Source organism: Rhinopithecus bieti, unplaced genomic scaffold (genome assembly GCF_001698545.2).
Source record: "Rhinopithecus bieti isolate Rb0 unplaced genomic scaffold, ASM169854v2 scaffold_15838, whole genome shotgun sequence".
NCBI lineage: Eukaryota > Metazoa > Chordata > Mammalia > Primates > Cercopithecidae > Rhinopithecus > Rhinopithecus bieti.
This window is the reverse complement of record NW_016808928.1, coordinates 1,264,402-1,289,603: the sequence shown is the minus strand read 5'-3', so window position 1 is coordinate 1,289,603 and position 25,202 is coordinate 1,264,402. Positions and strand designations below refer to the sequence as shown.

The window sequence follows — 25,202 nt, the reverse complement described above, 5'->3', positions numbered from 1 at the left end:
TCAGCTTCTTTAGAATCTTATGTGGTCACTGGTGTGTATGAGATCTTTTGTTGACCAAAATGTCATTATGCGATGCGTGACTGTCCTATATAATTCATCCACTTAAGCTGAACACACAGTCCAAGGCTTTTTCAGTGTATTCATAGGGTGGTGCAATCATCACCACGGTCTCACTTAGAAGACTGGTGTCCTTCCAAAAGAATCTCAGTATCTCTTAGCTTTATTCTTCCTCCACCTTCATCGCAACCTTTAGCCCTAGACAACCACTAATCAATGTCCATCTCTATGGATTTGCCTGTTATGGACATTTCCTGTAATGGATTCATGCACCATTTGGCCTTTTTAATCTGGCTTCCTTCATTTAGCATGATGTTTTCAAGGTCCATCCATGTTGTAGCATTCATCAATACTTTATTCTTCTTCAGAGCTAATATTCCACTGTGTGGCTATACTACATATTGTTTATCCATTCATCCATTGATAGACATTTTAGTTGTATGAACATTTGGGTTATTATAAATAATGCTGCTCTAGGCATTCATGTACAAGTTTTGTGTGACATATATTTTCAGTTCTTTCGGCTACACATATAGGAGTGGAATTGCTGGAGCTTACAATAACAACTATTTGATGAATTGCTAGAGTGTTTTCCAGAGCAGCTGTATCATTTCATGTTTCCCCAGCAAAGCATGACAGTTCCAGTTCCTCTGCCTCCTTGCCACCCTTTGCTATTTGGCTTTCCGATCACAATCATCCTTGTGGACGTGAAGTGATATCCCAGTGTGGTTTTGATTTGCATTTCCCTAATAATGATTATAATCAACATATTTTCATGGGCTTATTGCCATTTGCATGTCTTTGGAGACATATCTATTCAAATCTTTTGTCAATTTCTTATTTAGGTTATTTGCCTCTGTATTTTTCAGCCGTAAGAGTTCTTTGTATATTCTGGATACAAATCACTTATCAGGTACACAATTTTATGTATTTTCTCTCATTCTTTGTGTGTATGCTAGGGTTGGGTCACTCAATCTTAATGGGGAAATTAATTTATTGTTGAGTTTCTTACACAAGTTTTTGCATTAAAGTTGTCTTTCAAGTTAATTTTATTTTAGTATCCACTTAATGACAATCACATTTTTTGGTTTATCTACTGACTAGAGAAAATTAGGAGGTTGTTTATTTTTATCCTAAAAAATAGATACTTGCCATCATTCTTAAATGAATGGTTGTTGCTGCAGACTTACTTAAACACAAACTTCTCTAATTAGTTGGGGGGGGGGACTTATGAGTCAAATTATTTTGTAAAGTAAATTTCTTTTTCCTGACAATAAGCTCATCATCACATGAGAATAAGAATTCCTTGTTGAAGCAAGCTGTTACTTTGTTAGATTAAAAAGAAATGGGGTAATGCAAATAAAATTAGTAATAGCAAACTGATAGTTCAGGTCAAGTTCATTGGATCAGTAAACTTAGACATCTATGCAGCATCTTGTACAGCTCACTGGGGTGTCCTTAAACAAAATTACTAGAGCGTGTGCTACATAGAGAAAGGAGGACAAATGACTCCGGGATTTGGCTTAGAGCAAGAGAAAAAACATTACCCATCATTAGTGTTGGTCTAATGCGTTTATTCTATTTCATTACCTCAAAATAATATCACCCAATTTAAAATATAATCTCAGCCATGGCCAACATTATAATGCTCTTCTATTTAATAATACTGTAGTTTGAATAGTGGAAGTAAAGTATTTTATGATTAATTACCCTTCTTTGTTTCTTTTTGCTTTTCTATAGGCTAGTAGACATTTTTTTCATTCAGCACTTTGATAAAAGTCTTACAAAATAGCTTCAACGTGGTAATCATCACAAAATTTTATACTCACATTCTTCCAAAAGGTGGCTCTGGTAGCAAAGCCTATATGGTAATTTTCTTCTTTATAAAATAATGTGTGAATAGTATCAATGCATTAGACCAACACTATGTCTGGCATATTTATTGCATTATTTCTGGCTTTGTGTTTGTCTATTTTGCTATTCAAAATACTTTTTTTCATTCAGCTGTAAAATACGTTAGTCTCCCCCATTATTTTTGTTTAGGTTTCTTTTAGAGTTATCTTTTCCATTTCTTCTTAGAAAAATCACTGGAAAGCCGAACTGATAATTTGCTTTAAAAAATATCCTAAGTGCAACTTACCTTGCCTTTCTAGCTTAAATTTTCCAAAGTCTTTTCCATGAATGTCACCTTGAAAGGTAAATCCTCCCCTTTCAAGTCCAGATGATACCTGATATATAGGCAGGAAAAGAAATAAAAAGGTATACAAAGGGATGAATAATATCTTCTTTTAATATATCTTTTAATATAACTGTTACATCTCATATTTAGATACTACTGGTTAAATATTTTATTTCTGCCACTCCTTTCGGTGACACATTTATAGTTAAAGATCAGAAACCAACACAGAAGTGAACTTCACCTAACATATGTAAATGCTCACAATCCCATTTTGATCTCGAAACTGATAGTAAATTTTACAGTATATCCATATGGTAACTACACTTTCTAAGGGAAGACAAACATATGAATTAAGAAACAATCTACATTATGTCAAACTCGCTGTGTGTCCCAGCTACTGGGCAGGGTACATCACGTGAGGCTGTCTACCCTTAAGTCAGACAGTGAATTAGAACACAAACAAATGGTTAACTTGCAAAGAAGGGTGTTAAGGGGGACGTCTTAAATCTCTCTTTATCTGGCAATGATTTCTTTTAGAACGAGCAGCATGGTTATCAAGTGGTCTTAGAAAATTTCTGGTGGTACCACTCATGATATAATGTAGCAGTAACATCCCAGACCCTGGATTTCAGGTCTTGCTCTGCCCTCAACTGCAACCACCCCTTTAAGGATGGCCAATTTATTTCTTACTTCTTAGACCTGGTTTCTTCCCTTATTAAATGAAGGAATAAAATGACCACTCTGTCAACAAGAGGGACGGCTGAGTTTTCAAGGGGCAGACACAAGACAGCTCTACTCAGAAGCCTCCAATCCGTAGCCCTCGCCTCTGCACAGAGAGATATTAGAAAGCCTGTGCTTCGTCACAGACCTTACACATGTACTTACGTAACCATCTAGTCCCCAGTTGTCATTTTCAAACTTGCTTACAAAAATATCTGCCGGACCTTTAATTTGAAAAGTCTTTAGGAGTAAGTGGGCCTCCTCCTTCTTGTAAACGCCTGTGAAAAGATCAGCAGGTCAGGCTTACCTTGGAGAAAGTTAGCAACTCAGCCCTTTCATCCATTTGACGTGGAATGTGGTACAGAGATGATAATATCATAGATAATAGAAAAATAGATAAAAGAAATTGTATTTTTATTTGTGAATTTTAGCCTCGGAGCTTCTTTGTTCCCCTGAAAATCTTCCTACATCTTTGTCTATCTTGAATAGGTATAATCCACTCCACTAAGTTCAAAACCCTTATTCCACAGAAAGAATAATTAATAACATATTTGATTTTGCTAATTAAAATCTCTCTCTAAAATACAATAAAATACTTACATCACAGAATTAATGTAAGAATGAAAAGATAATACACATACAGTGCTTAAAATACTGTTTGCCATATAAATCAAGGCTGTTTTATTAATTGTGTGATGACTTTAAAATCTCATGATGAGCACATGAGTTAAGAAAAAAAGGATTAAAAAATAAAGTTTGGAGACATGCATTATCTGTATATGAATCTCAGATTCTTGACTTAATATGGGCATAATTTTGAGCAAATCAGTTCACTTTTCTGTACTGGTTTTGTAATCTTTAAAATGATAAAATAGTACCAACCTCTCATGGCTAGGGAGAGGCTCCAATGAGTTACAGTATATGCAAAGCCAACAGAACATTAATAATTAATACTTACTAGATCACCTCTCTGTGAAAAGAGAGCAGGTCTATTTCCGCTCACACCATGCATTTAGTGAATTCTTCGGGACCTACCTGTCAACTTCAGCTCCACTTGCGAGGGTTCACTGAAGGTGGCATTCACCTTACTGCTTGTTGCATTGAACCAGTCAACAGTTAGAGTGGCGGGTTGCCTTTTCCCTAAATATTCATAATATCCCTTCCACACTGAATTGACGAAAAAGACATCTGAAGGAACTGTGGGAAGGGGGGAAACAGATGAATGTCAGCACACACACACACAATAAATTCAGACATTATTAAACATAGAAGGCATAAAACTGCTTAGTGAGCGATCACAGATGAGGGCAGTGATGAAGACAAGGGGAGCCTAGTGCATCGCTGTTCACAGCATGTGCAAAACTCAAAAGAAGCAGGTGCGAAGATTATTATGGTATGCAAGTAGACATTGTGTTTTATTATTATTATTAGAAGCCAAAGTATACCTATTTTAACAGCCCTTCCAAGGTCATGGGGTATGGTGAATTGGGACTTCTAATGTTAGTTTAGTTTTGACTGTGCTTAGTAAGAAATATGTTTACCTGACCCATGAAATCACTACTGATATTTCAATAATATTCAAGTCTACTCTTTGAAAGACTTGGAAGGCTCAGAAGAACTGATATATATCATTCGACAGCAATGCCCCGTCTTGAAAAAGCTTACATATCCCAGCACTGACTGCACTGGATATTCCAGCACCACAGGGACTTAGGAAGACAAAGCCCTTTCATTTCAGAGTCTTTATTTTGTAAGTAGAGTCAGTCTCTCTCATTCACACTCTTCTGCTCTTCTTTAATCTCTTTGTGTAAAATATTCCATAAGTAAGAAAAGACGGGCTCAATAATTTCAAATTTTTCTTTCATATATGTCTTTTAAATTCAGTAATAAAAGACAGTCTTTTAAAGCATAGAATTCATCGACAGGAAAACTTGCAAAGATTATTGAGATATTTCCTCTTGCTTTCACTGCTTAAGAAAAAAAATAAACATTTTTCATGTGTTTGTTTAAAAATGTGTATAAAATCCTGCCATTTTCACAGATAAACATGAATTGTAGTGTATAAATCCACATAATTCCCATGTTCTTCTTTGTTTTCTGCCTTATGATGTGCATGAATTATTTAATTAGACAAGATTCATGATAAGCATAATTGGTCAAAACACATTGCTTGAGTTGCTAGGTGGAAACGAAGATTCGTGTCTCCTTAACCTACTTTTTAGAAAGTCGATTTATAGTTGCAAATAATGAGGACAAAAGTATATTGTGCCTATACCTATGCTTATCTTTTCAGCCCAGTTGGCCACTTTCTTGTTTTCCTAGGCGGGCTAAACCTATAAAACTTGGCCTAGCAAGAGAAGGGTTAAAGAAGAACAGAAGATAATAGCTTCCTTTGGCCTGGAGTAGACCCCACTTTCTCATAATAATAGTGATAAGAAAATAAGTTAAAAACTCATATATCCACACAAGTATCTAACACATTTGCTTACAAATCACTGAGTTTAGACACATCTACTTAGCCATTGCCAGCACCACAGAGACCCCCATTTTAATCAGCAACTCCAAAATAACTTTATTTTCCATTACTAAAATTAATAGCCTTTGAAGTACATAAAAATGTTTTCCCTAATTAGAAGTTATATGCTCTTCTAAAGTTACTAAACCACTTGTCCAAGCATTCACTTAAGGTAATCCTGTTGAAGTTTCACAGGAATGGGCCAGGCTTGGCTGGGTAGGGTAAGATACAACCAATGTCTTAGAAGTGGCTTCTGTGTATTAAAATATGACCACGAGTCATGTGGTAGAGGTCATCTTTCCGGGTCTTTATAATTTCACTTGTTACTGGCAGCCTGCAGTATAATGCAGAAGCCACATAGCTGAGACGTACTAGAATGTACCACATTGATGAAGAATCACATTCTATTAGCACTTCCAAGAGCATAAGAAAAGGAATATTGATAATAATGTTTGCACCTACAAAAGGAGTGTATAGAGATTTCAGTATCTTAAACACAAAATAAGCAAATAAAAGAAACAAAACACACACACAACAATAATAACAAAAAGAGACTGTGCTTTCTTCCATTGAAGAAAATGTTGCCTGGATAAAAGCTTTGACTTCTGTATGTGATTTTAGGTAATATTTAAATAAAATAGTCTAGAAAGATTTAAAACATTTTATATTCTTTATTATGCAGATTGGAGAAATTTCTTTAGTCATATTGGCACATTTTTCTTTGTCTAAGAATTAAGTGTGTAACACAGCATCCTGACAATAGCATTACAAATACTCTTTCCATGTTTGATTCTAAAATAGAGCTTATGCCCCCCCAAAAAAGTGTTAAAACCTGAATAAAGAAAGTACTAGTCAAGTGACCTTATATATTTACAAGGGATTTCTCTTTCTGATAAAACAACAACAACTAAAAAATACCCAACTTAAATTAATATAATTTGGGATTAATTTTGTTATTTAAATATAATTTAAATTTAAAACACAGAACACGCCAGATGATTTTGTATAGTGAAAACCTTCCTCGGGAAATAGGACAAAACACAGATAGAACATGCCAGATGATTTTGTATAGTGAAAACTTTCCTCGGGAAATAGGACTGCATTTTTGCAATTTGCTACATAATGCATTTGGCAAAAGGCACCACATACAACAAAAAACTATAATTAACATCTTAGAAGGCAAAGGATGCCTGAATGAATGGAGATACTTGGAAAAAATCGGGCTCCATATTTGAACTGTTTGCATTAACAACTTACGCTGTAAAAATGCCTCATTGATATGAGCTTCCTCATTTGGAGGAAAAAAATCGCAACCCTCTTTATAAGGCTCTCCATTATACCACATGGAATGATCAGTGTTTTCATTTCTCCCTGCCAAACGCCGAAGGCACGTTTGAATGGAACAGTGTGTGATAACACCAAAGGTTTTCTTTTTAAGTGAAGTAATGTTATTTCATTAACAAACCATTGTTGTGAAATAAACAGAATTCCATGTAGGCTTAGTGTTTTAAATAACTGAAACATTAACTTTGTCATGGACTAACGGATTCGGAAATTTAAATGTTGAGAATTGTTTCACTGTGCAGAGTAGAGAACAAATCACTTTATTTGATTGAAATCTATAACTGTTCTGGTATACAAACCTGGAGTTTTAGTAACTGTTTCATTAACTTCTCTCACTCCTTTACCTACAAGTAAAAAGACAAATTATCATTTTTTAAAAAAACATTTTGAGTAAGTTTGAAAAAATGTCAAATTGAAGCAATTTTCCTTCTCCAGATTTTTTAAATGTACAAAATATGAATACCTATATACATATACATTTTAAACCCACGTCTTTACAGCAGAATATTCTTGGTGTTTGTGGGAAAGCAGAGTTTAAGGATGAAAAATCAATGTACATCTATCTACGCATATTTCCATTGAAAGTGCTACAACAGAGAGCCTTGCAAAGAAGGGTGGCTTCTATGACATTTCTCATATCCTCCTTGGAATACCCTGCCACATACGAAATAACCAAATAACCATGATGTTATAGTCCCTCTTGATTGTCCAATACCCTACCCAAATCAATGAATTTATACATTACTATTGAACAATTCAAAATTATTTCCATTACAGAATGTTCATTTTGGTCGATCAAGTTAGATTTAAATAATAATTTCTTAGCCTTCACAGTTTTATATCAAACTATGAATCACCATTTTAAAAGTTTTCATGCTTCTAACAGGGAAGGCCAAGGGAAACAAAAGTCTCTCTAAAATCCCTAATACGAGAACTATAAATAGGCTCCAGGAAATGAAACCTAAAGTCACTGACTTTCTCACATTCCATCATTTTTGGTTTATGCTGTTTAGACTCCATGGATTTATAAATTACATACAGGGGAGAGCCTGAAAGTTTAGCTATCATCAAAGCTGACCCAGGATGATTATTCTCACTTGTAAACACACAAATTGGTAATTAATGGATCGTTTCTATGTGAATTGCTTTTGTAATTTTACAAAGCAGAACCAAGGTCAGGGACACATAAACTTAGGTTTTACCACAAACAGCATGTGGTCTTAAAAATAACCACATATATATTCTCGGATACTTGGTGATATTTATTCATTTTCATCTCTAAGAACTACTTTTCCTGAAAATATACCGAGTATTATTTTCCTTTTAATTCAGAATGCTTTTCTTCAACCAAATAGCTTTTCTTTTTTGGCTTAAAATAATCCAGTGATTGTATTATGTACTAATTGCATACTAATTGTACTATACATCCGCTTAGCTCTGCCACCATTGCATCAAACACTGAAGATACACACGTTCATGCACACAGCTCACGCACATGAAGCAGGACTGAGGCAGGTGGCGATGCTGCAGCCTCAAGCTCTTACTTATGGGTTTCTCACATGGACACTAGCCTGATGGGCAGCCGATCCTTTCCCTTGCTCTTTGGAAAAGTATGCCACTCCTTGATCAATAACTTACTTTTACACACAGGCGACTTTCCTGTCCATTTCATGTCTGCTTTACAGGTTCTGTGCTCAGATCCACCTGCGAGGAAAAAGCCTGGATGGCAAGTGTACACTAAGGTGTAGCCGAAAGTAGGAAGATCGATGGCTCTCACATCTGCATGCGCTGGGGTTTCTGGCTGTCTGCAGGCATGAGCTGAAACAATATTAGGAAACATTGAGACTTTGTTTACTGTAAAGTCAGCACATGTGTCTAGAGAAATGAATAGACCAAAACAGTTTGGAAATTGTTATGCAGTCAGCCATACATATATATTACATATATATATGTCATGTTTTTGGTAGAGATGAAGTCTTGCTATATTGTCCAGTCTGTGCTAGAACTCCTGACCTCAAGCTATTCTCCTGTGTTGACCTCCCAAAGTACCAGGATTACAGGCATGAGCCACTACACCCATCCTAGGTATATTTATACATAGGTAATTATGCGCAAGGATTTAGAGTAGACATCATAGCTTTGAAATAAAAAAACACTTCTGCTATACTACTAAAGTAAATATGTTAAAGATCCCTAAAAGCCCAGTCTTACAAATTATACAGACTGGTGAATATTTAGATATGCCTTGATTTTGTTCTGGTGGAAACTAGCAAATTTATTATTCAATTTCATTAACAATTTTGGTAAAAATTTCATGTGTATTTAGAAACTTAATATATTATAGATACTTATTTTCTTTAAAATATAATTTAGGAATAAATGAGATTGTAACGTATACTCTGTATCTCAAACTACTCCATTCCTTATAAAGTTTGCATATATGCCATAAGGATTGGCATATTATTATAAAACAAGTTTATAAGTTTAAAATTGTACATGCAGTTGTTTTGAGTATTGTCACTATTTCACTAATGAGTAACCATAACCAGTACCTGATATTATCAAACTCCATATTGTATATAAACATATGCATATATTTATGAGTGCATGTATATACATATATATGTACATATACTATCAACATATAATTTGAGTAGTGATTTAGAGCAGAGATGCTAGTTTTAAAATAAACACACCCAAAAATCATGTCTTATATACTATTAAGATATTTTTATAACATTCTACTAATGTTTTATTTCTAATATATTAAGAATAAGACACTGTATTTCACTAAATTGAGAGTGAGTGAAATGAATAATTCACATACTACCCATCCATATATTTTTCCTAATTCTCATGATTAAGTCACAAAATAAAATGCGATCTTAAAGTATGTATTTGAATGATCAATTCATATATACTTCCTAATTATAGCGAGAATAATCTTTTAAACACTTCTACTTAGACTCTGACATATGACATTATTCAGTTGACCCTCTCTTTAGTAATTTGATGTAAATATCCTAGAAGAATAATAGCATGTACAAACACGTTTTCCCTCTAAGAATGTTCAATATAATGTTATTCACTTATCTTTGGTTTCAAGCAGTTTCTCAGACTTTACTGTGCCTTGGAATCTCCTGGAACGCTTGTTAAACTAAACTGTCCCCCTTCTCTCCTCCCCGGCTCCCTCCAGAATCTCCGGTTCAAAGTCAAGGGTGGGGCTTGAGAACTGACTTCACAGCCCAATGTCCAGCCAAATGCTTAGGCTGCCAGTTCTAGGGAACCAAACTTTGAGGACATCCAAAGTTTAGGATTGGGGAATTAAAAACAATTTCTTATTATTTCCCTTAGTGGTAAACACTTCCCAGACATTCACAACAAATAGTTTACTTCGGATTGTGGTGGAAGAAATCACACTTACGTATACATTCCGTCTGTATCCCACTCCATGTTAAATTGGCAAGGCAGGTGCGAGTCGTGGAACCTTGAATATGGTAGCCTTTTCTGCACCTGAAAAAAACCGTGCTTCCAACCTAGAGAGGAAATCCAACACTAGCTTCAGAGGCCAAGGGAATATTCGAAGTATCAACTGGTGATACTTGAAAGCACATGCCAGGGTAAAAGTATAGCAGCAATTTTTCACGTTAATGTCGAGCCATTGTCTAAATCAATGTGCACATTATAACTGCATGTTACAGTGTTACACACAATGTGGATTGCTCAATGAATAGTGTAAGATCTTTGTGAATTTTGAAAATTTAGAAGGCTGTTTGGGTAAAGAAGTTAACGCCTTTTCTGTTTCAGAGTTCTTTCTTTTTTGTTTGTAATAACTATTATTTCCTTTTTCATTTTTTTCCTGCCACTCACATTTTAAACAATTGGCATTTATTAGAAAATTACTTCTGTTAGCACTCCTAGGGGACTGGTCAATTCCTGCTCATACAGAGGCCACCAAAACTCTGTCTTTCTTACGCTTCAAACTGTACAAACTATTTACTGTTGTCTGCATGTCTGGGGCATCTTCCTCACCAGGTCTTCACAAAGCTAACCCCCACTTAATTCTCTGTACTTTGCTTAAACTGCACATCCTCTGCAGATTCTTCTCTGATCTTCCAAGAATGAATTACGTGCTGCTCAAATGCGTTTCCCCAACATCGGATGTTATCTGCGCCACTCACTACAACGTCCTGGAATTGCCTGTATATTTATTTACCTGTGTGTGTTCCTAATTTAACCAGAGGTGCCTCGAGGGGCAGATTCCTGTGATCTGTAAATATCTTTTTAGAGAATGAGCTCTGGTCCATGTGTTGAGGGGCACCAAAGATCGTCCATGCTCCTGCGTATCCGCAGCATGAGGCCAGTATGACCCATGTACAAAGGGAGAGGGAAGCAGCCCCCAGGGAAGGCGGGTTTGCACTCGTGACAGCTTGGCTTGGGACCACATTGTTTCTTTAAAGCTTGACTTACGAGGGTACATAAGTGTACCAAGTTAGAGTCCAAAGATTTGAATACCCCATGTGTTTCTTGCTCTGAGAAATTTAACCAGTTATTTCATTCCCTGTGTCTGCCTTCTCACAGGAGTAAGCCCATACCTCCCTTGTTGGGATTCTGAGAAAATAACGAGAAGTAAAATGCAAGAAAATAGTTGGTACATTGAATAGTGAGAAAGGATATCAGGAGAAAAAAAAATGCTGCTTCTAGCACTTGATACAGTGGAAGTAGGAATTTACAAAGAAAAGTGCAAATTTGATAAATGTCAAATCGATAGCTAATTTAAGATTCAATGATGGGAAAGGGTTGACTCAGTTACTCTTGATTGATTGATTGACGATTGATTTAAACTTTAGAGTCAGGGCCTCTCTCTGTTGCCCAGAGTATAGAGCACAGTGGTGCAATCATAGCTCATTGCATCCTTGACCTTCAGGGCTCAAGTGGTCTTCCTATCTGAGCCTTCTGAGTAGCTGTGACTACAGGTGCACCTTAACACACCCAGCTGATTTTTTGTATTCTTTGTAGAAATAGGGTCTTGCTATGTTGCCCACACTGTTCTCAAACTCCTAGCCTCAAGTGATTCTCCTGCCGGGGCCTCCCAAAGTGCTGGAATTACAGATGTGAGCCACTGCTCCCAGCACATTTCCTCTCTGTCAGGAATGGTGTCCATCAACTCTCCGTGCAAGCATGTTTGCAATTCCGAACAGACCTCCTGGTAAACATGCTGACATTGTCAGGAAGGCTGTGGACAACCTGTATCACTTACTGGCAGAAAGAAAATAGAGTCTCCTTCTCAATAAAAAAAAAATTTTAGCAGAATATACCAAGCCACTCTAAATTGATTATCATACACTAACCCTGGAGCTATGGGTTTCGGGGACACGCCTGGCTGGAGAATGGGAGCTAGTCATTTAAGCTGCATGATTCACATAGCCTAACACGGGGACATTTCACACTGAAATGGTTCACTTTGTGTAAGTAATGTTTCAGCATATGGTGCTAAAGAAAACAGACAAAAATCTCATCGGTTACATTAAAATATTCCTAATATTTTACATTAAAATATTCCTACTAAAGGAAGAAAAAAAAAACATTTCGGGAGAGCTGCATCTCACGGTCTCAATCATGTCCTTAAAAGATGGTGTCTGAACTCTTTATCAGTAAATCCTGCTGTTGGATAAAATCTATTATTCACATTAGTGTAACTGATTGGTTATAAGGAGGGTGAAGGATTTATCCAACCCTGTTAGTGTTATATGATAACTATATATTGCTATGTTGCTAAATATAGTCATCATCAACTTTTAATTACTATAAGTTGTACATAGGCAAGTTAAGACTTGCTCAAAGCAATGGTGATCAAAATTTTATTTTTCATAGTGAATCAGTGAGAGTGACAACCATATATAGTATTTTCCAACATTCCTTGACAATTTGGCATTCAATATTTATGTACCTGAAAGTATTTACTTGAAATTTAAGGCAATATTTGAGACATAATAGAAAACATGCTAGAGTTAGTATATTAGCTCCCTGTAAGGATTTCCACCGTAGGATGCAAAAGAGCTACAATGAAATGGCCACTGTGTGTCAGAGCGAGAAAAATGGGAATATTTTCGTGCTCATGAGGGATGGGGAAAGTGGCTGAGGAAGATGATTTTTTATTCTTAATTGATGAGATCCCTAACTTGAAGGTAGAATATATATTTAACTTTTGTTTTCAAAGTCATGCAACCAGAGAACAGTGAAGTTATGGCAGTACTTAAGATGGTTAAAACATTTTATTTCAAGCTTCATTACCTTCCACTTTTAGGTATTTCTCCAACATTCACTGAAGTGGTAATGCTCATTTTATTAAAAGTCAAATGAACATTCCAAAGTGATATTTAGTATGTTAATAATTCATAGAACTTCAAAGCTCATACAGAGAACTAATTTCACAAGTAAGTTTAGACTGCGGGGCTAACGTACATTTTCTCCTGTTTCTGTCTCTAGAATTTAATATTATTTCCCCACTATAGCCAGTCCCAAAGTAGAACCTTTTATGGGTAGCTTATCAGTGACAAGTTACCCCAATTTGAGAATTGCCATGTGAGTTTAACAAATAATAGAAGCATGCATGATTTCAAATAGAAATTAACATAACAGTTGCTATGTTAATTTCTATTTGAAATTATGCATCATTCCATTATTATCTAGTAAGATACTAGTAAGTATTATCTAGTACACACTGATTTTGACACTTGAAAACACATGTAGAAATCCCCTTTGAATGAATTTTATTCAGGTGAATATAACATGAACAAGGTATGATATAAAAAAGCACTCATATATGTTCAAGTAACAAATATATTTTATATTTCCAGAAAGAAAACATAGTAAATTCATAATGAACTACCTCATAGCCTCTGGAGCTATTCTGTATTCCAAAGTGTGGCGTACCAGGGTCTGGGCAGGTGTTATGAGCAGGATCTGAAATTTGTGATTTAAAAAGAAAACAGGGCACCAGATAGAGTTATTGTGGGAACTCTAACAGCTTTTACTGAAAGGCCTCGTGAAATAGAGAAAACTTTGTTTTGAGAAATGTGCAAGATGTTTTTCAGGAAAGTTAAAAATTAAATTGCTACTTTTATCTTCTCTTCAAGACACCTTCTTTAGATGTTAACTTTTAGACTTTAAGTAGTTCAGTATGTTCTTTTTATATAAGTACATTTTTTCCATTCTCTGGCTTTTTTTTCTATAGAAATATATTTGTTTGGTCAATGACATACTATCTTCAATAGTGATCGATCACTATCTTTTTGTTTATTAGGATTCAATTAATGGCCATCTCATTTGGTTACCCATTACATTATTCCGAATTTCTTTAATTAATTTTCCTCAACATTTCAAAATGATAAATATATTTAATGCTTCAAAATCGAAGCATATGGAAAACCAAGAGTGACATTTTTCAAAAAAGGTAGGACTTGGGTAACCCAGTGGCACTTCAGCTCTCTTCTTTGCTGCTCTACAGTTGCCAGTAGAAAAACAAAATAGATAACTTCTTAAAACTTGTTATCTAGAGCAACTAACCTACTAGGGGAAGAAAATATTTTAGTGTAGAGATAGCTACTATATGGCAATAATTTAAATCAAATGACATCAAATTTTTTCCTATAATTAGGAAAAAATGCTTCAGTGACAATATTTCTTTAATACTATCCTTATTTTATACCATTCAATTTCTTAGAAAATAATCAAGACTAATTATTACTTTTTTACTAAAAACTTGTAGAACACCCATTATTCTGCTTAGTAAATCTCAATGAACAAAATTAACACAGTGATAAAACTTGACTCTGCAGCAATAAAACAATAGCAAGACTGTCTCTCTGGCGAGGGCTGCTTTAGAGAATGTTCCTAACTGCACCTTTCCCCGAAACAATGCAATTGGCAGTTAAGGTAGACAGCAGAGACAGCCACTGAGGTCAGAGAACAAAGTCTAGTAGCTACTTTAGCAGACTTCTGACTTAAACTCCAAACATAGCTTGAATGACTTAAAAGAGGCGGCACATCAGTTTAGCTGATTAGTGTGCAATCCTATTCAGTGCACAGAATATTACCTTTACAGAAAATTATCTACGGGAACACTATCTATGTAATCACCAATGACCCAATTTCGGAATGAAATGTCCTCATCCCCCAAATACCCCCAGACATCACCAGGGCAGTATTATAATTATTACCAATGCATGCAGGTTGTACGCCGCTCCACATGCCGTCGGCTTGGCAGATTCTTCTCGAAGATCCCACGAGTATAAATGGAGATTTGCACTGGAAGAAGACTTCGGACTTATAGGTGAAACTTTTCCCACTAAGTCGCCCTTCAGCGGGGATGCCAGGGTCTCCGCAGAACACAGCTATGGAAGATAATCAGGAAGAAGTCAGCCTTCAATGTCACTGGATCAGCTTAACCAATTGAGCTTGGTAACTAGTTTCTGTTAAATCTTTAGCTTTAACTATTAAACAAGAAAAAGACTAAAAGGAGGCCAGGCACGGTGGCTCACACCTGTTATCCCAACACTTTGGGAGGTGGAGGCGGGCTTGAGCTCAGGAGTTTGAGACCAGCCTGGGCAATATGGTGAAACCTCATGTCTACAAAAAGTACAAAAATTAGCTGGGTGTGGCAGCATACGCCTGTAGTCCCAGCTACTTGGGAGGCTGAGGTGAAAGGATGGCTTGAGCCCGAGAGATTGAGGCTGCAGTGAGCTATGACTGAACCACTGCGCTCCATCCTGGGCAATAGAGTGAGGCCCTGTCTCAAAAAAGAGACTCTGCCCTTAGGCAACACAGTCTCAAGTTTGAGTTTTTGTGTATTTTAGGGCTATTACTACCCACCAGGAAGGTCCTCAGATTGTAACCTTAGGATGTGTCCTGATTATCCGTCCCTGTTGCAGACCTATAGTGGGTGGAACAAATTCTGCTGTAGAACGTACGCAGGCACTGGGGGACCTCTCCTTTCCACACCCCGCGACCTTCACAGGAGAGGATGGCAGAGTGAGAGAGCTGGTAACCGTCCCCGCAGCTGTAACTTATGCTGGAGCCCCAGCGGAAATCAGTTCCCTCCACTGTTCCATTCTGCACGGGTGGCGGCTGAGGACACAGCACGGCTGTTTTCCAAAGAACAAACAAGATCAACATTCCGGAGCTCCCGCTGCAGCTGCGATGTTCAAACGATTCACATTTTAATTTTACCTGACTTACAAATGACATCTACACAGGTTTCTTTAAAAACAAATAATAAAAGAATTGCCAAAGAAGACAGTACATCCAAATAATAAATCTTTTTTTTTAGAATATTTCTTCATTAATACAGATCAGGTATCTAAAAGCAAAGTCAAGTCAAAACATGTAACACTGTAAAAGGAAACAGGATTGAACATGATATTCTCAATAGATACAAGGCCAAGAAAGGAAGAAACATTCTTGTTTAATTTGTGTCTTTTTAGGATGGTTCCCAAGGACAACTCGAATGAGGATTTGGTCAGATGACACAAAATTTATAGGCACAGATGGTAAGAATTTTTCCGGCCATCTGTATTTTTTATTTAAAGATGGCATATAGTTTCCAAAAGACACAGTCGGTCCATCTATTTACTGAATATATTTTTTTAGAAGTGCCTACACAGTTAAAGAAGATTCTGTAAAATACCATTCACAAGTGTTTCATCACCGCCTTGGAGCCTGATGTCTACTTTACGGGGCTGAGAAGCAAGAACAGGGTTTCTAGGGAGGATTTCCCCGAGGGCGATGTCCCCACAGATCCACCTTCCCCACTACAGAAATTATACTAAAATGCACCCCAGGGGCAAAATCCAAAACCACTGTCTAAAATCCTCCTTCTCCAAAGATATAAAAGCTTCCCTAATTTTGGAAATGAATGGAAGTTTCCAAGTGACCCTGTAGGCAGCAGACGGCATTACAAGAGAATAACCACCAGCATTTTGCGTGTTCAGGCTCATGCCTTCTCATGTGAGAGAGACATGCCAACACAAGCAAATCACACTTGCACACCCAAAAGTTGGAAATGGGTCCTCCTCTCACCACTCCACCTTCTACTGATCTGTTCACTCTTTCAACGAATCCTTCCTGAGACCCCAGATCGAGGGCTGGGGAAAGGCACACTCTGGCCCAAGGGAATGTTCAGGGGGAGGCCCCAGTTGGGAGAGACCTGAGCTACATGGGAGAATGGGAGGAGACAAGTTCCAGGAGGGACACAGAGAGAAAGGTTCCATCTGGTAGGGCCTTGCTGGCCATGACATTGTTATAAACACAACGGGTACCAGAGAGAGGATAAACATCCACAAAACCATGCATGAAGTGTTATTTTATTGGCCATTTCCATCATGACCATTTGACCTGAACACTGCCAACACCACTTAGTGCATTTCACTAAACATTCATTTAGGCTCTGCCGTATAACAGGTGTAGTATTAAGAGTTACGATACAAAGAAGGGAAGGCAATGAGATCCTTTGACTCTACTGGGAGAGGAAAGCAGGATGGCCCAAAAACACGCCCATGTCAGAAGAGAGAGAAAGCAATATTTTTGAGCATCCAGGTCACATTTAAGCCTCTGTCACATTTAACCATCTGTCTTGCAGAGCCTGCAGAAGATGATACCTTCTCCGTTAAGCTACTGAGTGTTCTAGCTCTCCCTCTCTCAGTATTTCATTTGTTCCTAGTCTAATAAAGAGGAGAATGCCACCCTCTTATGTTTGACCACTGACAGCTTTCAAGCCCCTCTCTCCCCCTCTTCTTGTCCTTCCTCTTCACCAGCCGATAAGAAAGTCTGGATAGTTCTTCTTTGCTTCTGGTCAATAAACCATCACCATACAAATCCCTGGCCCTTGCACAGCCCTCACTCAGCCCTACTCCCTGGTCACTGTAAGAGCCCAGCCCGCTTGCTCACTCTGCTTTGCTGAAGCCATCTTGATGGGCTTGAGCCTGTCTTGATTCGCCAGACGGTCCAGTCACATAAGATGGTCCAGTCACATAAAGAGGTTTATTAAACCTCTTCCTGCCTTGTCGATGTCATCTTCAGTCTCAGCAACCAAACCCCATGAAACATCACAGTGCTAATACTCTCTACCAGTACTTTGCCATTACCAGGTGATTGGTTTGTCTCTCCAACCTGCCTCTAAATTCCTACAATTAGATTCGCCATGCCATGAACACCTCACTCAGCCAGGGTCACAGGTTTACCCAGGACAGCAAAGCACTGGGGTTCACACACAGACTCTAGGGTGGCAGGACCATCACTGAACCCTGACATCTCCAGTTCCTGGTCTGTGATCCTAAGCCTTTTCCTCGACCTCTCTGTGAGTTCATTTTTCCATCTGTAAAACTGAGATTAATGTATTATAAAATAAAGTGACTTAATAGTTGCAAATTGGTGTTTAAGAATTCCTAGCCCCTAGAAGGGCTACATAAATGCTTGCAAAATTAAACAAAGCACAATTCAATAAAGACTTCTACACATATCTGTAAAATCCAAAGAGTCACAACACAAACCTTTGCAGACGGGTTTGCTCTGATTCCATGTGCCGTCTTTGGTACAGCGAATAGTGGCGGATGTGACCGGTTCCATGAGATAGCCAGGGTTACACTGATAGCTCACAGTCTGGTTGAAGGTGAAGTCGGTCCCGAACTGGATGCCATTTGCTAGTGTGCCTGGATCCCCACAACTTATAACTAATAAACAGGTAGCGGGAAAGAATCAGAGAAATTCATGTATCATGAAAGGAATTAGTCACCCTTTCTAGTCAAGATACTCTCTTTGAACTGCTATTCAAAGCGGTTAAGCAGTGAATTAATAAAGCAATACTACCCTCTGTTTGATGATTTCACTGACCTGCTGTCAGAAGGAACACTTGTATTTTGAGAATCACTGATTTCTATTCTGTTGGCAGCTGGCTGTCAGATGCTGCCTTCCACCCCTTGACTAGCCCCTAATTAGGCATGGTGTATAATCAGAAAGATGAAGCCTGCAGTCAGAGAACCAAAGACATTTCTTCTTTCTCTGCAGACCCAGTGGTCTGCAGACGACAAAGTCTTGACTTTTTTTTGGTCTCAATTTTACAATGTTCGACCCAACTGGCCTTTTAAAGGAGCTTCAGCCATACAAAAAAGTGGAAAAAATCTTAAAGTACCTAAGAAATAGAGTCACAATATCACACATTAGTTTTCCTTTTTTTCCTCTATGAATTAAAAATAAAAAAACAGTATAACACCTTAAAGTCAGTTTTGCTTTTCCCCCGCAATGGAGTGAATTTCACAGTAATGAGTCTACCACGATGTCTGGTTACTCACTTGTGCAGTCGGGAGCAGTGCCTGTCCAGGTCCCATTGGCTGTGCAGTGCCGCGTCATGAGCCCTGAAGTCTTGTAGCCTTCCCAGCAGGCATAGATGACCGAGCTGGAGAACAGAATGCCATCACTACTGACGATCATTCCGTTGGTGGGTGTGCCAGGGTTGCCACAGGACACAGCTGTTAGGCAGACAAGAACAACAACACACACAGCGAGTGACCCAGGATGAAAATGGCAAACAGGAGACCAATGGGGATCAATGCAATAGACTACACATTTATTACAAACCCACAGCACATAATCCTAGGGAAGTTCCTTAACATATGTCTTACTATGGCTCACATGTTTATTTTATTGATTAGCTACAAATATAAAAATAACCTTTCAATTCATCTTTTCTAAAGTGAATTATTTCTAAACAAATTAAAACACGAGTTAAAGCACCAAAAGTTCAAGGCCTTGTTATTCAGGGATTGAATGCTTTTAATAGCCTTGCTATTTGAGGATTGAATGTTTTTAATGTCATGACAGAATTGTTCTGATTTTCAAAAAAGAATATCTACGATATTAGCAACACAGAAGCATCTTCCTTTATGTAATCACTGTGTTTTTAAAATCTAGGCAATTCAGGTCCTATTTTACATCTCCAGGAGAATTCACTTTGGAAAATAAAGAATGCCTCGGAAATATGAATGGCTGCACTTGAACTGCTTTGTAAAATGATGTCCTCAATATTACCAGATCTAATAGTAGCTGCGTTAATTGGCTTTGACATGATTCAACTTTACATTTCTCTCAAAAGGCTTCTAATGCCACATACAGGCAATAAGACCTCAATTAACGATGGTCAGTGCAACAGGTCTACACTCTGTGACTATTTTTTATGCTCTTTTGGTCCGTAAACAAAAGCAACCTTGGCTGCTGCTGGGTATCCTTCAGGGTGAACATTTCAATCTATAATTTTTTTTGCCTTTTTTAGTGGAGCCTATTTACCAGAAAGGTTGCTACATTTTCTCCTTAGCACTGTCGCAATAATATACAATAGGCAGGTAAATAAAGGATGTGACCCTTGGCTGGTTTTAATAACAAGAATATATATCATGAGACTGCCTCTGAGCTGATAAAAATATTTAAAAACACTTTTGCACATTTAATTGGGCCTGGAGAACAAAGATATATTTTTCTTAAAAAACATGGAAGAAAACACCCTGCAAAATTTGCTTGGCACAGAGAAGTCACTGTACTGGGAGTCGAGGGACTACCCTTCTTACTACATAGAAAGAATGCACTTGTGCTCAGGTTGAACTGGATCTTGTTTGAAAAAATAATACAAAGTGCACATGCTGGTGCTTCCTGGTCCTGTGCCAATGGCAGATGGAAGTATTCAATCACGGCCCTCTTCTCTGATTGCTCATGGTGTGACTTCCAACCCTTTCTAACACAGATCTATTAGTAGTTTCCTGGTTGGCATATGAATTGGGATATATTTACCAATCCAGAAGTACAGAATATTTAAGGCTCTCTAAAACTTGAAAGTTCTATGATAACTGTATTATATATTAAAATTTCATATTGCAATAATTAAGGGTTGGACTATCCAACATATATATATTGTTCATTCAACAAACATATATTCATCACTTACTGTGCAACAGGTACTGTGTAGATGTGCTTACGGAAAGCCTGTCACAGAAAGGGATTGCGTTTGGTCCAATTCATAGTTTAACAAACCAAAAGAGGACACTGATGCTATTGTTACATTGTATTCTAATTACATTTGCTATTCAATTGTATGTCCAAATCTTCAAATGCCACCTATGTAGAACCAATACTCAAATGAATCAAATAACTGATGAAAAATACTCAATTTGGTTTGTAAGCAATCTAAAGTGTTAGTTAGTTTGCTAATATTGTCAATGAATGAGTACTATCATCATGCTGTCCTAATATTGGGGAAGTCTCCTCAAATATTGTACTGTGTAAAGTAAAATTCATGATGAGTTTTTTTCTTTCTGTTTTCTGGCTGACAAAACCACTTTCACTCATGGTTATAACTACGAAAATGACTAGAAGGCAATGTCAACATATCTGCTTTTATATCAATGCAATTATGTAAAATTATAAGAGAGGATTAAGACTAAAACAATAGATTAAATTTCAAGGAGACAAAAGAAAATAAATTAGAAGAGGAAAATAAACTGGAAGAAGAACCATAAATTAACCTGCAAGTTTAAACTTTGCCATATTTTTCTCTTTCCTGAGTTTATTTTCTTTTGAAATATACTTTATAAAAAGTACGTTTTGTTAATAGTGAACTTCTTCGCTAAAACATTAATTTCTTTAACTCAATATATAATAAATAAGCTTATTTTAAATATACTTTTTTTTTTTTTTACAATAAATATAATAGTACTGTTCATTTTACATGAGAAAAAATTGCTGTTAAATTGAGTTAAATAGATGTGAATATTTGCTCATGCAAGTTAAATAAACCTGAGCAATCAATTTAAATTCCTTAGATGTAGTGCCTTTAACCATAAAATGAGTATTATAAAAATGCTTATTCCCGGCTGTTACAAAATTACCCACGCTATATATAAAATGCCTAGTGTGAGATCTGATGTATTAGTGGTCATGAGTTAGCTTGTAGCTTATGCTATTGTTATTTTCATCATCACCACTTTCTTACTTCTTGAGTAAAATGTAGCTTTATCATAATTTCATCTGAAAGAGAATTAAGAGTTTCCTAATACAGCTTAAACTAAATATTTTAGTGTATAATGTAACTTCACGAGATAGATCCATTTTGAAATGTTAAGTTTGAACCTATGATTAAAAGACTAGATGGCTAACAAAAGCAAATTTGACTTAATGTGAAGGAAATATATCTGCAATATAAATTCTTTGAGCTGAAGAATTTTAAAAGATGTTTCATTTTGAATTACAATTTCCTCCTCCTTTTACAATGTATTCTATTTATCTAACTTTTGTATCTAACTTTTGACAGGTTTAGAGGACATAATTTCATCAGGTTTGAAATAATCTTAACTAGGGGATTAGTCAAGTCATAGCTAGTCATAGAAGCTACGCTTCCTGGACATGCAACCACTGGTTACATCCTTCTTCATTGACAGTAACTCACACTTCAGTGATTTGGACCTATGATAACAAACAAGGAACAAAATGAAAAGCTACAGATTCTCCAAAATGTATTTCAAATTTTTGCTGGTGTGTGTGTGTGCTCAGTCACTGATTTTATGATTTTTATACATAATTTGTTGCCTTATTGGGTGTAACATATATTGCAGTGGGCTTATTCAGCTTCCCATGATGTCTGTATCATATAATGCAGTTTTAGAAGCAGTCAATTTTGTGGAGCATGGCATATTTGAGAAATATTTTCAGCACTGCAACATTTTATAACTTATTTGTGTATGCAGCTTTTAAGGGCTAAGTTTCCAATTTTTTTCATAGAAGTATAAATTTCTAACTTTAGAAAGCAAAATACAATTTTAAAAATACTTCGCACTGCCTGAGTTAGATGCATTGGGAAGTGAAACACAATTAAGCTCTCATTCAAATAAATTGACTGATGTGTGCTTTGCTGGACTAGAACTCATAGTGTGTCTTCATAGCCCCAAAGAGGGGAGATTTCTAAGGAAAGACATTGCTCACCCTCAACTGTCATAATTTTGTTCATCTTTTAAGATTTCAAAACTGAAATGCTGGAGGTAAACATGATATCAAATATGCAGTCTCAGGTGAATGGTCGTCTTTGATAGAATATTTTATATTCCACTTTCTGGGAGTGTCAGAGTCTCTGCTCTTCAGACACCAAGTTCAGCCTGCAAACCAGGGTTTAGGCTCAATGATTGCATTGAGTATTCTTGAAAACAGAAGGACAGTTCTGGTTTTCATCAGCATCACATTCTATCTATAAAGTCTGAATAATTATTCCAGCATTCACTTATTGACATCCAGCCCTCTTTGTAACTACTGAGGAAATATTTTACATCTCAATTAAAATACTACCGATGATTGATCCTTCAGCCTCTCTGTTCTCAAACAAAGGAGAATTAAGACCCAGAACCAAGACGTTGTGATCACTACAAAGAATCAGGTCTAAAGACAAAATGTCACAAGTCACAAACCATGGTGCTTTTCAAAAGTCCTGAATGATAAATGCTACAGATACGTGAAGCTACTGTTAAGTGTGATTTAATAGAAACGTTGAAATGTTACTATGGAAATTGTTTTAATTCATTGGCAACATTTGTGTAACACCACACTTTGTTATAATTACAGGATTAAACAAACTTCACAAAAATATCATAAGCCACTCTTATACACCTTTTAGTCAGATTCACCAACTGTTTACATTTTGCTCACTTTCTCTCTCTCTCTCTCTAAATATGTATTTTCTAAAGCATTTGAGTGTAAGTTACAGACATGATGACTCTTTAGAGTTAAATATATCAGTATATATTTCCTAAGAACAAAGGCATTCTCTTACGTAACCGTAATATTAAAAGCATGAAATGTAACTTTGATGCAGTGTTGTCTCATACACATCCATCATCTAATTTACTTCAAGCTCTTGAACATATTTTTAATAGTCGCCTTAAGGTCCTGTGTTAGTTCACCACCTAGATCATCTCAGGGTCAGATTCTACTATTTCAGTAACGCCTCTCATAACTCTGTTTTGCTCAGTGTAGGACCTAATCCAAAACCACACATTGCATGTATCAAGTCTCTTACATCTGAAAGAAGCGCTCAGAATGTGTCTTTTCTGAACTTGACGTTTCTTCATGAGCACAGGCAAGCGGATTTGTTGCATGCCCCTAGGGTTTTGGGGGTTTTTATTGCTGCTGCTTCAGGACTGGATTCAGGTTATGCATTTCAGTGGCAATACCAAAGACATGACAATGTCTCTTTTCAGTGCCTCATATCAGGAAGCATAGAAGATCTCCTTGTTAAAATATTGGTGATAATGGTTTATTCCATAGGATTGCTTACCTAAAGTACTATATGATAGAGCAGAAAACAGTCTGGTTTTTTCTCTGGTGAGAAAACCGCCCTCATGTGCAAATTTTAATACTGAAATCTCTACAAGATGAGAGGGAACTGAAAAAATTTGCATTTGATTAAAAAATGTATATCAATTTATAGTGTCATACTTTAGTCAATAACAAAAGTATGATCCTGCAATTCATGACTACGGGTAACCATTTCTCACTACTAATCAGTGGTATTTGACCTAAGACAGCTTTTGTAGGGCCTAGTCTTAAGATTTACACTACTTTGATTGTGAAGAGGCAATTTGGAGTAAAAAATTATCTTGGATTATCATGTTTGTTTGCACATATGTGCATGCCTATATTATATGCATATATACACATATATAGTCGAAAATAGTCTTTGAGAATAAATATATACACTATGCATGGACAAATATATAAATATGCAAATATATGCACAATTGTTCATATATTCATATGTAGCATTATTTTGTATATGAAATTAATGCTACATAGGATAATATAGATAGATCATATACATATTTTATTTCTATTTATCTATGTAGTATGTATAATACAATAAAGGCAGAAGTGGAGACAGGATAGTCAAGTACAAAAAATGAAGATTAAGGAAACGAGTTAATTTCTCATAATGATAGTGTGTATGTGAGCTTACTCAAGTTGGTCAAGTTATATGGAAAGTGTTTCATACATACAAAAATACATATGGAATTAATTTGTATAAACTTTTTAGACTCAAAATGTAATTGAGAAGTTTGCTTGTGAAGAATTCCTAACATTTACAGTCCTATCTGTCTGAATTCTAAATCGGGTTTTGAACACTGAATACATGGTTACCATCACCTCTCAGTTCACATTGCTTGAGGCTTCATTTCTGATACACAGTGCGGTGTCTATAACGTGTCCGTGGCAATTCTTACTGTCATTACTGGAGCATACCACCACTTCCTATGATGCCTCTCAAACATTAGAATCAAGTAGACCCACTCCAAAATAGTTCAT

General features: G+C 36.6%; 1 protein-coding gene across 1 annotated transcript in view; it reads right to left on the bottom strand.

Annotated features, from left to right (window-relative positions):
* The window catches only part of CSMD1 (CUB and Sushi multiple domains 1), a 1,215,136-nt gene that overhangs the window by 18,430 nt on the left and 1,171,504 nt on the right, over positions 1 to 25,202 (bottom strand). The window contains exons 56-66 of the mRNA XM_017887857.1: positions 19,163 to 19,339; positions 18,365 to 18,544; positions 15,788 to 15,961; positions 15,038 to 15,211; positions 13,708 to 13,781; positions 10,240 to 10,351; positions 8,454 to 8,633; positions 7,115 to 7,159; positions 3,992 to 4,153; positions 3,122 to 3,234; positions 2,198 to 2,285 (exon numbers count right to left, since the gene is read on the bottom strand). Of these exons, the coding sequence (XP_017743346.1) occupies positions 2,198 to 2,285; positions 3,122 to 3,234; positions 3,992 to 4,153; positions 7,115 to 7,159; positions 8,454 to 8,633; positions 10,240 to 10,351; positions 13,708 to 13,781; positions 15,038 to 15,211; positions 15,788 to 15,961; positions 18,365 to 18,544; positions 19,163 to 19,339 (1,479 nt within the window). The remainder of the gene's footprint in view (positions 1 to 2,197; positions 2,286 to 3,121; positions 3,235 to 3,991; positions 4,154 to 7,114; positions 7,160 to 8,453; positions 8,634 to 10,239; positions 10,352 to 13,707; positions 13,782 to 15,037; positions 15,212 to 15,787; positions 15,962 to 18,364; positions 18,545 to 19,162; positions 19,340 to 25,202) is intronic.